Below are 16,014 nucleotides of genomic sequence, written 5' to 3' on the forward strand. Positions count from 1 at the left end.
TCCTCATCTCTAATATTGTTTTCCTTTGTTTATTTTCTGCTTAATAAACATATCAAAATAAAGCGAGGGAGCAAGAAGGTGACTTGATCAGTACTGTTTCAAACTCTGTACTGATTTCTTCTGATGCATATATGTACTATGATGTAGATACAGGATGGGTCAATGAAAGAAGTGGATGTTGTCTGCTCTGACTTCAGCAAGGCTTTTGACACTATCTCCCGCAGCATTCTTGTAGGTAAGCCAGGAAATGTGTGTTAGATGAGTGGACAGTGAGGTGGACCGGGAACTGGCTGAATGGCAAAGCTCAGAGTGTTGTGCTCCGTGGAGTAGAATGCAGTTGGAGGCCTGGAGTCACTGTCATTCCCCAGGGATCAGTACTGGGTCCATTCTGATTCAGCTTGTTTTTCAGTGGCATTGGAGGCACCCGCAGCCGGTTTGCTGATGGCACTAAACTGGGGAAGTGGCTGATACACCTGGAGGCTCTGCTGCCACTCAGCAGGACCTCAGTAGGCTGGAGAATTGGCCAGAGAGAAACCTGGTGAGGTCCAACAAGGGCAAGTGCAGGGTCCTGCACCTGGGGAGGAGTGACCCCAAGTGCCTGCACAGCCTGGGGACTGACCCACTGGAGAGCAGCTCTGCGGAGAAGGACTGGGGGTACCGGTGGGTGACAAATTGTCCATGGGCCAGCAGTGCCCTTATGGCCAGGAGGGCCAAGGGTGTCCTGGCATGCATCAGGAGCAGTGTGGGCAGCAGATGGAGGGAGATGATCCTGCCCCTCTATTCAGCCCTGGTGCAGCCACCTCTGGATTGAACTGTGTCCAGTTCTGGGCTCCTCAGCACAAGAAAGACAAGGAGCTACTGGAGAGGGTCCAATAGAAGCCACAAGAACAATGTGGGGTCTGGAGCATCTCTTATGAGGAGAGACTGTGAGAACTGGGCCTGTTCAGTCTGGAGAAAAAAAGTCAGAGAGGCAATCTCATTAATGCACATAAATATCTTGAAGATGGGTGCCAAGAGGGTGGTACCAGTTTCTTTTCAGTGGTGTCCAGTGAGAGGAGGAGGAGCAATGGCCATAAACTAAAACACAACAAATTCCACCTCAACATAAGGAAGAGCTACTTCATGCTGAGAATGGCAGAACACTGGAGTAGGCTTCCCAGTGAAACTGTGGAGTCTGCCTCTCTGAAGATCCTTTACCTTATTTGTAGCCCTTCTTTGCAGCCCTTCTTTGCACTCTCTAACAACTTTATATCTTATATTGTGGCACCCAAAACTGCACACAGGACTCGAAGTGAGTCTGCACCAGCACAGAGTAGAGAGGGACAGTCAACTCCCTCGCTTGGCTGGTGATGCTGTGCCTGATGTCCCCCAGGACATGGTTGACCCTCCTGGCTGCCAGGGCACTGCTGACTCATACTCAGCCTGACATTGGTCAGGACACCCAGATCCTTTTTTACAGCGCTGCTTTCTGTCACCTCTTCCCCAGTCTGTCTGTTCATCTGTGGTTACCTGTCCTAATTGCAGAATCTGGCACTTGCCCTTGTTGAACTTCATATGGTTGATGATTACCCAGGCCTCTAAGTCTGTCAAGGTGTCTCTGCAGGACCTCTCTTACTTTAAGGGAGTCAACAGCTCCTCCCAGTTTAGTATTATCAGCAAACTTACTTAGTATTCCTTTGAGCCCTGTGTCCAAGTTATTTATGAACCAAGTTTTTGGGTAACCCCTCTAGTGACAGGTCCCCAATCTGATGTCACCCCATTCGCTATAACCCGTTGCACCCAACCCATGAGCCAGTTGCTCACCCATCTCATGATGTGTTTATCCAGCTGTGTGCTGGACATTTTGTCCAGAAGGATACTGTGAGAGAAAGTATCCAAAGCTTTACTGAAATCCAAAAAGATTGCATGAACTGACTTCTCTTGATTAACAAGGTGTATTACCTTGTCATAAGAGGAAGTCTGGTTTGACAAGAAGGACATTCCCCTCAAAGAGCCATGCTGGCTGGGACCAATGACTGTATTGTCCTTCAGGTGTTTTGCAATAACTCCCAGTACAATCTTCTTCATGATTTTACCAGGCACTGAAGTGAGATTGACAGGTTTGTCATTCCTCTTACCCTTCTTGAAAATTTGGACAGTATTTGCAAGCTTTGAGTCAATAAGGACCTCATTGGATTTCCAAGACTCTGATGAGATGTCTCATGATGACATCAGCCATCCACTTGAACAGTACTCTTGGATAATTCCCACCAGGCCTGTTAGAGGGATCCAGCTGGAAAAAAATCCCTGTTTTGTAAAGCAGGTCTCTTAGGTGGAAGAATTTGAGGAAAATGTCTTATGGAAAAGGAATCCACCATTATTTGGATGTCTGATGAGCCTCTAAGTAGCTAATCTTGAGACCTTCAGTGATTTATGGTAAAATGTTTCATTTAATGACCTCTTGAGTGTGACATGGAACTAAATATGACAGTAGCTTTGATGGGAAGATGTGCCCATGCCTGCAAAACTTGGATTTCATCTGTGCTGAAGTGTGCACTGGATCTGTGTTAATAATAATAGTGATGATGATAATTATCATCATCATTGTTATGTGCTTTATAGAGGGATGTGGGAGGTAGCCGCAACAGTCAAAGGCCATCTTTCTTTTGGACAGCAGGAAGCTGGAGGTTGCAATTAAACTCTACATGCTGTCATAGTAACTAATTTATGTTTAAATAAAAGTAGTTTATGCTAAATCTTGACTCTGATTAAATACAAAGCATAATCCACATTCTTGCCATGCCAGTGATTCCATCTTTGAAAAACCTCACTCTAAGGTGCCTTGTTTTGTGTTTACACACAATCTGTGCTGATACAGTAGCACCTTCTGCTAGATCAATGTATCAGATTTTGTGCACAAGTTTGCATAAAGTAGAAGCAAAGCGTGCCCAAAGGTACTCCCTAGAGTTTCAGTATTCATAATGAACAGCAAGTTGCCTTTGCTAAGCAGTTTCAGTATGTCTACATCCAAGCAAGAGTTTGAATGCAGCAGACATTACGAGTGTCCTTTGTCAGCCTCTTTCTCACAGAACACATTCTTTTGACAAGGGAAGGGCTATCGGGATCTGCTGTCTTGCTCTTGTTCAAGCAGCATCTGTATCAGTAGTTGCAGTGGTCTCTGGCTATAGAGAAGCTCAGTATTTTACCGGGGGAGAAAAAGGTCATAATCAAATAGCAGAGTGCTGTAGGATTATGTCAGTGCCCTTAGCTACAGGAACTTGCTTACTGATTCTGAATAATTTTTTTTATTCTAAAGGTGAGCTTCGTCCTGAATAATTCTTTAAATGTGTCTTCTATTGTAGTAAGTGATTTGTGGGAGATGCACCACTCTGTGGTGCATTAAAAGATGAATGACTTTGGAAATCACCACCACTTTCAAGTTGCTCTGATTGAATGGTGTAATTGTTCCTTTTTGCCCTGTGAAGGATATGTTAATAAGTTGATAGCTGTGTGGGCAGCACAAGATTTCTCTTTTTCTCTATCCCTCTGCACTTAAATTCCAACTTCCGTACAATGGTAGTTCAATAAACACTCTACCAGATTTACCTCAAAACATTGAAGTTGTATTTAAGAAGAATATTTGAAACTGACCCATTATTATTTGTCTTTCCTATTTTCACATGCTAACATCTCCCACAACATGGTAAAATTATGAAAATGAAATACAATAAATATAAAATTATCCACGTTTGTTTTTTTTTTTTTTATACTGAGTACAACAAACCCCAGCTGTTATCTTGTCCTTTTAATGGTACCAAACATAAATTTATGCTGCAATTTTTTGTTACTGCACGGAACTTAATGCAGTAGTTCTGTGTTAGGCAGAAAGGATGAAGTCATTATTACCAGAAGGGCTCAGAGAAAATTGCTAACTTTTGGGAAGAGGACCTACTACTTACTGATAAATTCCCTTGGTGAGGAATACCTTTTCCAGGTGAGGTAGAATTCCACTGTTTCCTTCATTAACCTCCCTTCTGAAGAGACTTAAGAAATGTTAGCTCCTGCTCTGTTTGTTTTCTGATGCTGCTTCCTATAGGCAAGTTAGTGTAATTCCACTGACAATTTTAGTGGCCTGGAAGCTGGTGCCTGACGGAAAAAACTTCAGGCTTTTATCTCATTCTGCAGTCTACTGCACTATCGCATCAGACAACAAACTCTTATGCACTAAAGGAAGCAGACAAATTCTTTCAGTTTTCAAAATTAGTTTGTAAATTAGAGTCTTGCCTCAATGTTTAAGAATTACTAGATCAAGCCCAGGAAAAGTAGGGCTGGTTAGTTCTCAGGAATGATTTTGTTTTCCATGCATGTGTCAGAAGAAAGATCACATGCAGGATGTACTGCGAGTTGTACCTCCCACTGCTTGTTTCATCACTTCCATACACCAGAAACCAGCCTCCTTGAGCCAAATGGGAAGAATAACTTTATCTTGTTACGACTGAGAAGAAACTGATGGGCCAAAAGGAGTTGGTTGGAAGGTAAAAGATTAATATTGTAGATCAGCCAGAATACCTGATTGCGTATAATGGAAAACTTTGTATTAAGTTGTTAAGCTTGTATTATAAACACATTTATATTAATTTATGATGTTTTTGGTATGCAAAGCTTTGAGCGACATATTCTTTAGTGCTTCCCTCAACTCATCCTTAAAAGATAAATTTAGGAAGAACCTTTTTATTGGTTAATGTACACATTTATTGTCTAAAATAACTCAGGAAGTAATTTACTCAATATTTATTGGCCAGAAAATTCAGTGCTGCTTTGAATAAAGAGTAGATTGCCAAAGAAGTAATTCATGAGTGTATGTGTGTTTATGAAAGAGAGCTTTCTACCTTCAGTTTTTTCTTGCTGGTGTGCTTCTCTCCTGAGGTTAGGAATTCTGGACACTGAGAATTGCTTTATAGTGAACTTGAACACAGATTTATATTTTTAATTTAGCTTCACGTATGGATACATTTCACACATTTCTGTGCATCCACTTCATTGGTCAGTTACTGATGTTAGCTAGAGTGTGGGGATGTTCCTGAATGCTTCACTGCCTCCAGAGCAACGGATATTTCACGTCTTTCATAAATGCAAACTTTCATTTGTTGTTCATCTGGGAGTCGTCAGTTAGGAGTTTTAGAAACATTAATGAGCTTGGCTATAAAATGCCCTTATGTAAATATAATTAGCCTCATACTGCATGATGACAAATCTTACGCACAGTGAGACTCTAAATTGGAATGGGAAGAGAATCTAGCCCGGCTAAACCTGTGGTTTAACTGCAGTGCCATCTTTTCCCTATGAAGTACAGAATTTAAATCATGATTTATCTCCAGCTCTTGCTGTATAGTGTCAGAAAGCCGTGAAAGAGGAGGTTAATGGTTGCTTTGCATTTATGAGACAGAAGGAAAAAAATGGAGCCCTGGGAAGGACATCTGTCTTGTTCCATGTGCACTTAGAAGGTTTTTATTGAAGCATGAAAGGTTGTGTTGTTTCATGCTTTGTCTTTTTGCTGCTTATCCAGGTAGTGATGTATGGCCAACAATTCTATAAAAGAATTTCTCAAAATATCTACTATTAACCGATCTTAAACCTCATGGGTATGCTACGTGGGTACTCACAGAAAAGAGAGAGAATTTAGGAATCAAGTATCTTCCCCTTTAAGTACAGAAACGACATCTACTAAGAGAGATGGTGACAGTAAAGAGGCAGATTTCTGTGAATTGTGCTTGCCAGACATATCTTAGTGTGGAAAAAGAGAAAGGTTAAAAAAAAATGAAAAATCACCTGAGTCTGTTAATGCTCAAAGTGTAATTTTCAACTATATCTTTTGAACTGGGGTGGGGAAAAAAAGAAAATCTTCAAGAGCTTTTGAAGTGTCTGTTCTATGAGTATTTTTCCTTAAATGCATGATATGTCCTGGGTGATTTACTCAAGTTTGTATATGTGTGAACTTCAGAAAGCAGGGCCAGAAGACAAAGAGCTAATTTAGTACTGTGACTGGAGCACAGAGTAAATGAGATGATAAGGTTGCCTCCAAATCCCACTCTTCAGTTTGGCTTAATAGTTTGAATTATTTCTACATTCTAAATCTGTGAGGCAGAACAAAGAAATGCAAAATAACTGACTTGAAGTCAGTAGTCTTTGGATATGTGAATATTTTGGGCTCCTTTCTACTCTCTGCTTTATGTATATGTACTGGATTCTGGGAACAAATGAGAATTTATCAGCCAAATATTGTGGGCACATATCTTGGTGTCTAGTGAGGTACTCAGCCTGCAGATTAACCCACATGTACAAATTTGTATAACAAATTAAGTATAACAAAGTATAAAAAATACTCTGGAAAGTACTGGATACATAAAAGGTTTACAGCCTGACACAGAATTTGGCATAGCACCACCTTTCCCTTTCATTTCCACTGGCTGCATGACCAAAAGGATGTAAGGAAAAGATGGCAACAGAGTGACTTGAACTTGTTCAGACAAAACCAATTAGAGATTATGAGTGTTGCAGTATCGCAAGATACTTCTGTGGGCCTTTTCCTGTGTAACACAAGGTAGTGTTTCAGGTTTCCCAGATTAGGAATTAGAGAATGTCTGAAATTCAGGTTAATATTTCAGCTTTCATTGGTTCTGCAGACAGTTCACTGTTGAAAAAACCCCACAATGGCAGAAAGTAAAAAGTGCTAGAAGTGGAGATCATTTCTAGGTTAGGAGATCCTGAACTGTGGCTAGGCCAGTTCTTATTTTATCTTGATTCTTCTGTGTCTTAGGTATGTTCCCATTTTGGTATCCTTGTAATACAATCTTGACTAAGAAGTGTCCCTGCTGAGGAAAAGAGTAAATCAGTGAAGCGCAAGGATAGACTTCATGTTCATTTGGAACTTAGTTCTGAATGAGTTCCTGCGAAGAAACAGAATTTTTGCCTGGGAAGTGTGCCAACATCAGTAAGGAAATCAGGCAGTGTTGCTGGACCCTCAAGATCAAGAGGGTCCCTTACAAGCCAAACATGCTGTTTTATGAATGTCCATCCAGGGTGTCTGTAGGAGGGCACTCAGGGATGCTGCTTTTTGCAGATGATGTGTCAATGTAAACAATAGCTCCCTGTTTTCTGTGACAAAGCAAGTAGTGTGAGTGAGCAGGAGGGAGAGCTGCTGCCTGTCCAGGAGGTGCTGGTGGTCAGTAACATAGAGATGTTCCAGAACTTGCAGTTTTAGCTGACCACCCCTGCAGTACTGTTGTGTAGGACACGTGATAAAACAGCAATGATATGATACGATATGATATGATATATTACATATGATTCAATTACATAAAACAACCCAATTCTGTATCTGCCCATAGTAGATGTGATTACTAAAATAAGTATTATTTTTCTTACTTCTCTCTGTTGTATTTGTGGTACTCCACAAATACAGAATCTGTGAATATATTTGATTATTTCCACCATCTTCTTAATTTCCTTTATAGTTTACAATAAGGAAATTTGACCTAAATACCAGGCTTTATAAAATCTTCATCCCCATGTATTAGAAAACATTAACATTCTATTTGCTGACTAATACCTACTTCTCTCTGAGTGCATAGGTGAGGGGAAGTGGTTTGTATCTTTCTAAAGGAATCTCATGTCTCTTTGGTAAGTGATTATTTTTGAGCGCTTGCGTTTAAGAACTACTTATTCAAAAAAACTCAGAAACCAAGCATCTAGACAGTTTTTGGGAAGCTTGAAAGTGATACTTTCAATCAGGCAATGTGCACAATCAGTTTGAGGCATTTTATTGCTCTGTGAAGTTCATGTTCGACTTGTGGATGTGGATGAGGATCATCGGAAAGTCTTTATAATTGCAGAAATTGTGTCACCAATGTGATGTGGCTTTTATGTTGTCCTAAACACCAATACACACAAGTACTTTCCTGTTTTACAGTTGTCTGAAATGCCTCTCTCCAGCCTTCATCTCATGATGTCAGGGAATCTGCTGACGCCAATAGAAGTGTATTGTGCTGGCTGTGGAAATTCTTTTTTGCAACTGCAAATCTTTGTTTGGCAGAAGATGGGGAGGTTATGATTGCAGTTGAGATAATCAACTCACCAACTTCTTAACTGCTGTCCATTTGCCATGGGAGTAGCCCTTCCTAGCGGCATTGTCGGCAATGGTAATTAATTAATGATACTCCATCCTGATTACATATATTTGCCTTGGATGAAGTAAGATGAGGCTAGGTTTATATGTGCACTCTTCTCTGAAGGAAGAGCTGTCTGTTTAGCAGTTCCCAACAGGGAAGGTGAGGAATTTGGTTTCAGGATAATTGAAGGGGACAGAGCAGAATCTTGTGTTAGTTCATTGCAAAGATAAATAGCTGAGTTATCTAGTATTATGTACTATTTAAGGAAATATTGTTTAGTGAATTCAAGTGTGCTGGGTGCTCCAGGTGGACGTACATAGGGTAGCAGGACCCTGAAGAACTGTCTGCCTGCACACTGGAAATTTAAGGAGGTATCCTGGCAGACAGTCTAAATTCCTGCATTCTGCCAGTAGTATGAGATTATTTAAATCCAGATTTTCAGCTATAGCCTTCTGAGAGCAATGCTTATTTAGTGTAGTGAATCCTGTATGTTGGAATGGCTCAGCATGGGATTAATATGATGGGGGCACTTTCAGCAATTCTTCTGGTTCCTCATAAAAATAGAGAGGCTAGTTTAGCACTCCTGTTCTTGAAGTATTACAGTTGATCGGTCTAAAAGTATATAAAATAAGGATAAACACTTAGATTATCTTCTTAGCTATAGCAGAATGGATAGCAATTTTCTATGAGAGAAACAGAGGTTGCATGATAGTTGGCCTAAAAACTATTGCCATGCCATGTCTTCTCTCTCTCTCACAAATAAAAATCAGTTCTTCAACTTTGCTTTTAATAACTGAAATGGTTAACAGGTGAAATAAATAAAGCGTAAGTGGAAAAAGAACTTCAGGATGATTTCAAATACTTATTTTGATGTGCCTCACAAAGATGTTTTATTTTTTTTGTGGTGATAAGTAGACATGAAAATGAACAGGTGAGAGATTACCTCTTGGAAACATTTTGCAGGGGGATGGAAACTATGCTGTGGATGATTGCTAGCAATAACCTGAGAGGGTTCTTTTTAGGCATATGTCACAATCTTGAGACATGCATTAGTGAACAGAAGCTATTTGTCATGGAAATGAGGGAAGGAGGAAAGGGAATTTGTTAGGAATTGCATTAAGTATTGGAGATGACATTACAGCATTGTAAATTCATGCAGAAGAAGTCAAGAAACTGAATTAAAAGTATTGAGGAGTTGCTACAGTAGAGCTTTCCCAGCTTTCTCTGAAGTCAAAGATCTTTCAGTTGATTTGAGAACTGGGTCAAGTCTGATGGAACTCTGATTCTTTTCAGACAATGAAAGGCTGAGATGAGATTTCCTAACGGGAAAAAAATGTTAGCTGGGCCATCAGAAGAATAAAATCACATGATGTTTAAAACCTTTTAAGAAAGGCAATGAAAGTTAATGGTAATGATCCCAATTTTGCAGAGAGATGATAAATTGTCTAAGATCCCAAGGCACTCCCTCCTATGCTGTGTGTTGAGTTTGCTGGAGAAAGGTCAACAAAAATGCTTAATACACTAGAGGTGTTATTTTACAAAGGCAAAAATATGTTGTTCTTTTAATTCCCCCTCACCCCTCCCCAAAGTAAAATACACATATTTTGCACAAATCAAATCTGTCTTTCTTTTATTTTGAGGTAAGACCAAGCAAATCTTATGGTTTACTCTTTCTTTTCTGTATGGATGGAAAACCATATACATTATTGACATTTTTTGTGACGGGAAAAATTTATCCCATTCGTTTTAATACAGACAAGCTTAGAGCTGAGCTTAAGTACTGTAGATTAGTATGAAAGCAGCAATAAGCTTGTCCACAGAGCAGCGAAGAGGAAGTGAGTGAAGTGCCTCTCACTCCATCTGCAATCTGGAGGCATTGCTGGATTAGGACGGGTCAGCCAGTGAGCTTTAGCTGATGACACTTCTGTTTTTTTTCTGTCTTCAGATATCTCAGCTTATGACAGAGACTAGTCGAGAGGGCCTGACTGAAGCAGCATTGAACCGCTACAATGCAGATAAACCCTCCCTGTACAGCTTCCCTGCTTCCCAGAGCACATATGTTGCCAGTGAAGTATCCACAGGCACCTCGGTGGCAGCATCATTTTTTGCCAGGTAAGAGAAATTTCTCAGATTTTCCTTTACTGGACACATAATTTCTTTTAAAGGAGACAACTCTGTAGTGAAGAAGTGGGGTTGACTAACTACAGTACACTTCAAAACATGGTTGTAGATACAGATCTATTGCAAACTTGCAGGAATTACCATGAAAATGTTGTTTAATCCACCTACATGCATTTATCTGTAAAATGGAATGATGCTTCTACCCTCTTCTGTAAAATATTTCTTTAATGCTTGATTTTGGTTAAAATGTGCTTGCACTCCCAGAATAGCACTTGACTTCGTGACATATTTACAGGGGTGTATCCCTGAATGAGAAGGGCCCATCCAAATAATTTCCTGAGACAGATGATTAACAATAGAGCTAACTGGAGGCAGCTAGTTCAGTTTGGTGGCAATCTTCAGATGTCTTTATTGAATTTTACTTCCATCTAGGGAAATTATCAAAGTTTCACTTTCATACTAAAAGTTAAGGATTCTGATTTCAGCTTCAGTCCCCATCATTCCACTAAATTGACCTATGGGTCTGAATTCAGCCTTGGAACATGCTCTATGTTGAATATTCAGAGATTGCTAAAAAAATCAATGAGATAAAGTTTAATTTAAAAAAATCTTATGGCTGTCTTGATTAATTTGTTAATAAAATGTTTTGTTAAATGGGCATATCAGCTAATAAGTGAAATATCAATTATCACCAACAAAAATGGTTTTTTTGTGCAGAAATGTGCTCTTTCCAGAACAGAATCTCTTTAGCGCAGTTGAATCCTTATGTAACAAAAGACATTGAAATAATACTTGGCTTTTAATGCTTTTTATTAATTAGAAGATTGACTTGGGAAGAGTAATGAAACAGGAGAATAAGCCATTGTTATAGCACTTCCAGTCCAATCCAGTGAGAGATCATGATTTCAAAACATGGAGTGAACTCTGAGTGAGCACCTCAAGCAGTTTCCGATCAGCTTCCTTCCCTTGAGAGAGCCAAACTATTAGTAATTCCACATGCTTCTATTTTATTTTAAAGGTAAATGGAAAACTTATAAAGTTGTTGGACTCCATAAATCTGTGAAAAAGATTTTCCTGTCCTATTTTTCCTCACTGACATGAGGGCTGCACATGTTCGATCAGTGTCATATGTCATACAGCAAGTGAGTTGTGTAAAAGGATTAAGCGTAACATTTTAGAAGATCCAGTTGTTTGGGGCAACTCTGCCATTTTTCTTTATAGATGAGATGCAGCAATAGCAAATGTGAATGACAGTGGTCTTGGTTTGCTGCCCTTTTCTGTTTAACTGCAGGCAATTTAAATTAAAATTGCTGAATGTACACGCATGGTAATATCTAGTTGGAGTGCAGATTGGGATTAGCGCATATTTTAGCATGAATTGATTTATGAAGATGACTTAACTAATTTGTTCTTCATTGTTTCATTGTTTATGCTGAAATAATTCATTTTCTCTTAATATACTTCGCTGAAATGTAGGAAGCTAATTAAATTTACTCAAAATCCCTAGTGTAAATCGTAGCATTTTAAGTAGAACTCTGTTAGCTTCTAGCTGATGTTGAGAATTATTGGGTGTGCTTGGTCCAGCAGAGATCTCATGTTTAGATTGTTTATTTTTAAACTGTACTTAGCAAGACAAAAGTGTCTAGTTTTGGGTATTGCACAATTAGATTAATATCACTCATCTAAGTCAGTTTTGTCCTGGATTTCAAGTTACATCACCTGCTGGCAATTTAAGCAGCTAATTCAAGTCAGTTGTTCACTGCTTGACCTTTTAACAAGAAAATTGCCAAGCTGTTTTCCAAATCTGAATCACTAATCTTTTTTTTTTCATCTTCTGTGTCTATTTGCATTTCTGTCAAGTTGTGGTAAGAAGCACCGGGGCTTATTTGTACGTGTATTATAAAAAGAAGTAGAAGGCAGTGGTTGTCTAACTCATTAAGATGGTGCAGCACTGTTTACAATGTGAAACAGTCCTTTGTACCAGACCTATGAATTCTGAGCTTTTGCTTTTTATGATTGTCAGTGATGCATGGAGTAGTGACTACCAGCTATATATGCTTTTTTTGAATGTGTGTCACATGCTGTGTTTTCACAGTGAGCAAGTAAGAAATTATTGCAAAGCCAGAGAAATTTGCCAATGTAAAGCTCAAGTTCAGAGTTGAAGACCTATTCTTTTGAAATCTGAATAATGACCCACAGTATTTCACTCTTAACTTCCCTAACAAGCAAAGCAAACCTCAGATAAGGCTCAGATATAAGTCATCCATCATCAGGAAAAAATCCAATTAATGAAAATACTGTAGTATGGAGGAAATGTCAAGGTATCCACGGAACTTTTGGTTGTAATTGCTTCAGAAATATCAGGCATGGAATACTGGGAGCTCATAATTTTTCTGTTCTCAGGCACTACTGCTTCAGCAGTGATAGTTACTTGACTGGCCTAGAGCTGGCATTGAGCCATGGGGAAGTATCCTAAGGCCACAGTAACTCTCAGTTTTTTTAAAAACCAGGAGACTTATCAGATGTCTCAATAATTGACTGTTATATTTCATGATATATAGCTGACAGATTTCCAAACCAGCTAAAAGGGCTGCAACTTCTATGAATTGTCATTTGTTAGGATATTGCTGCGAGGGAACTTATGACACATCAGGATTCCCATGGGACAGTATGTGAATGCTTTAAGGGAACAAACACTGAAAACTGTCCAAAGCGCTCAGCTGATAGACTTATGAATATTAGATGATATAGGTATGAATAATGAATTTCTAATGGTGATTCTGACACAGAAACTGAATTCAATCAATTGTACTTTTAGTGACAAGCATTGAATTTGCCTTTTTGTTTAGGGCTATCACTTATTTTTGTCTCAGATATGCTTCAATCATGCTAATGTAGCATCATCTTGCTTATTACCAGTACACATTCATGATAAGAATAATTCATTTAGTGAATGTGAAATAATGTTAAGATTCTTTACTCATAATGAATCATTTACAGAGCATTTTAGAATTTTTTTGCATGACTTAACTTCTCCCTCCAGTTTGGGTCTTTGTCCTAAGAGGCATAGCATCTTTGGAGCTATTGCAGCCTAAGCTGTGCCAGCCTCTTGCTTTGTGTCCTCCCAGTACAATGTAGGAGTGTGCCACCCCAGTTAAGGGATTAGTAGATTAGTATCTTTGGTGATACTGCCAAGGAACTGAGGGAAGGGCCTTCTGTCACTTGTTTCCCTGGTGTCTCTGTAAAGCTTCTTCAGGCCGAGGGGCACAGTAATTTTATTCTTGTCAATGCTGGTTTCTACATGGAGAAGAAAACTTCTGGGACTCTGACTTCAGCTTTGGCCTGACTACTCTGCAAATAAACCTGCCCTTCTGAATAAAAAGTCTCTCTCTTGTGACTGGGCTGTAGAGTTTCAGTAGTCTCTTTGAGGGTGATAGCACAATGCAGGAACTAGAAGTCAAAACTGGACCAGAGGCTTTCTGTTGTCTGTGACAATACATTAAAGTTTTTGGCATCTTGGTGCTGTTCCTTGTTTGCCCCATCACAGTAAACTTGCTTTACTGGGGAGGAAGAACTTTGCACCAGAACAAAGGAGAGACACAGAAGCCCATTTCACTTGGGACGTAAAAAAAAGGTAAAAACTTTTGAGGAGGACATATTTTTGAATGTTAGTCTTTAAAGTTGTTTCCTGTTGCGAGTCAGGAAGTATAGCAGTGTATTTGGAACAAAAGCCTGCCTCAGTCTGAAATTAGATATAGTCATATTTGGATTCATTGAGCCTAATGGGTATATAGATAATCTTGAAAGCAGACTGAAAAATCTATTCTAGGGATCATTTTCCATGTCTTTATGCAACTAAACAATAAAGAGTGCCACACAATGCTACTGTTGTAGGTGTTGCAAGGCATGCTTTTCAAACAGAATGTCCAATTTTTTTAAAAGCTCTTACATTAAGACAAAATAAGAATAGAAAAACTTAGTTGCATGTATAATGCATATGAAGCTACTCAGTCTGGTATAAGCTCGACTTACAGTTACCTTAATTCTTGGAAAAACTGCTGGTGACTCTTTCCTCACTCGTTCTCCATCCCTGAGTGGTTTGGCAGCAGGGGAGGAGGTGAGGCAGTGCACTATCGCCAAGGTGTACAGTGAATGTTGTGTTCAAAATGCTGCTGAATATTCCACAGATTTCCCTAACATTCTGGAGAATCCTATTGGAATATTTCTAAAAATTCTCTTGCATCTTGCATGTACTGCAAAGCTGATATGAAGACAGTATTTGTGGGACCCTCTTGTTAAAGCTGTTGTGCTATTTTGATGACTTAGCACTCCAGAAACCCTGGAATCTCATGCCTCCGTGTTTTTTGCATACATGTGGAAAACTTCATTTAATCACCCAGCTTTTGATGTTGGCTGTTTTTCCTTATAGTTAGTCTATACAATCTTTGTGTATATGTCTGTTTTAAAGCTCAGTGGAATTTGGAAGCACCAGAGCTTTTCCTTAAAGACTACTATGTGTTGTAGGCACACCATTTTAATGTCCTGGCTTGAGCTTTTTGGAGGTCTTGGGCAAGTTTACAAAAACAAATTTTTCCTGACGTTGCAACAGAGAATTTGTCAGAACATGCACAGGAAAAACAGGTAAGAAACAGAGGCAGCATCTAGTAGAGAAGGAAATGGATTGAAGAGGATATTCTTGTTCCACGGAGCCCAGCTTTGGTGTGAGAAGGTCCACAGGAGAAACACTGGATTTGTGTGGGTAGTCTGGCTGTAACTGGTGTAGCTGAAGCATGCCACTGGCAGATGTGAGAGCCAGGTCAGGTCAGGAATCTGCTGTTGATACTCCTGTGGCTGGTGCAGGTGCACATCAGGCTATGCAGGCACACCCAGGACATTGGAGCAGAGGCCTCAGAGACCTCTCAGGAAAGAGCCTGTGAGGCTACCTGTCAGGTAGTGAAAGCTGTTCACCTGTGCCTTTCTAAAGAATGTGTTAGTCTGAACAGCAGGTGACTCAGGTGGTAGTGTTTCTTCATGCTGAAGAGTGGTGGACCCAGTTGCTCTTTCAAGCCATGCAGTGGTTTTCCTAGTTTGGGCACTGCCATCAAGAACTTGGGAAGTTCTTGATACGAAATAGTTGTCACCTCAACATCCTTCAGAGAAAATTATTTTCTGAGACTTGGGTGAAAACATGTTCTGGTTTCTTGCTGTCTAAACTGTGGATAATCTAACAGTTCTTTCATTAGCTGAACAAACTAAATTTAACAGTTAAATTGTGGTCAGATTCTTGGACATTTTAAAGAACTATATACTAATAACTCTGATCAGAATTTCTGACTCTTTTCCCTCATCCTTATCATATATAATATGATAAGGATGCTTATGCTTATACTGCATAAGAAATACATAAAAAGACTGTTAAGATAAAAGATCCAGAGACTATCTTTCAGTGGGAATGCTGGCAGCAAGTTTGGAAACATCTGTAAATACTTTTCACAAATATTTGTACCTTCAAAGCCTGTCTTGGGCTGGCTCATGGGGGAAATTTTAATCACAATGATCTCAGTCTTCCTGAAAGACCATTAAATGTTTAAAATTGGAACCTAGGTTTGAGTGCACAACTTCAGTGGCTGATTTTTCATACTTGCTCAACCTTCCTCAGTAATGCAAGAGATCTGTGTTCATAGTCACTGCTTTTCTGTGCTTCCTGTTGCTGTGAGAGCCCTAACTAGAAGGCTGTTTCTGCTTT

At 39.5% G+C, this 16,014-nt stretch overlaps 1 protein-coding gene across 5 annotated transcripts in view; it reads left to right on the top strand.

The window, feature by feature from the left end:
- Positions 1-16,014, top strand: part of KIF26B (kinesin family member 26B) — a 272,818-nt gene that overhangs the window by 103,034 nt on the left and 153,770 nt on the right. For all 5 annotated transcript variants that reach the window (XM_005526873.3, XM_088053418.1, XM_088053420.1 and 2 more), the window contains one exon: positions 10,093-10,259. In XM_005526873.3, coding sequence (XP_005526930.2) covers positions 10,093-10,259 — 167 coding nt within the window. The remainder of the gene's footprint in view (positions 1-10,092; positions 10,260-16,014) is intronic.

Source organism: Pseudopodoces humilis, chromosome 3, assembly GCF_049639895.1.
Source record: "Pseudopodoces humilis isolate 2021_Gansu_Grassland_sample_001 chromosome 3, ASM4963989v1, whole genome shotgun sequence".
In the NCBI taxonomy this organism is placed as follows: Eukaryota; Metazoa; Chordata; class Aves; order Passeriformes; family Paridae; genus Pseudopodoces; species Pseudopodoces humilis.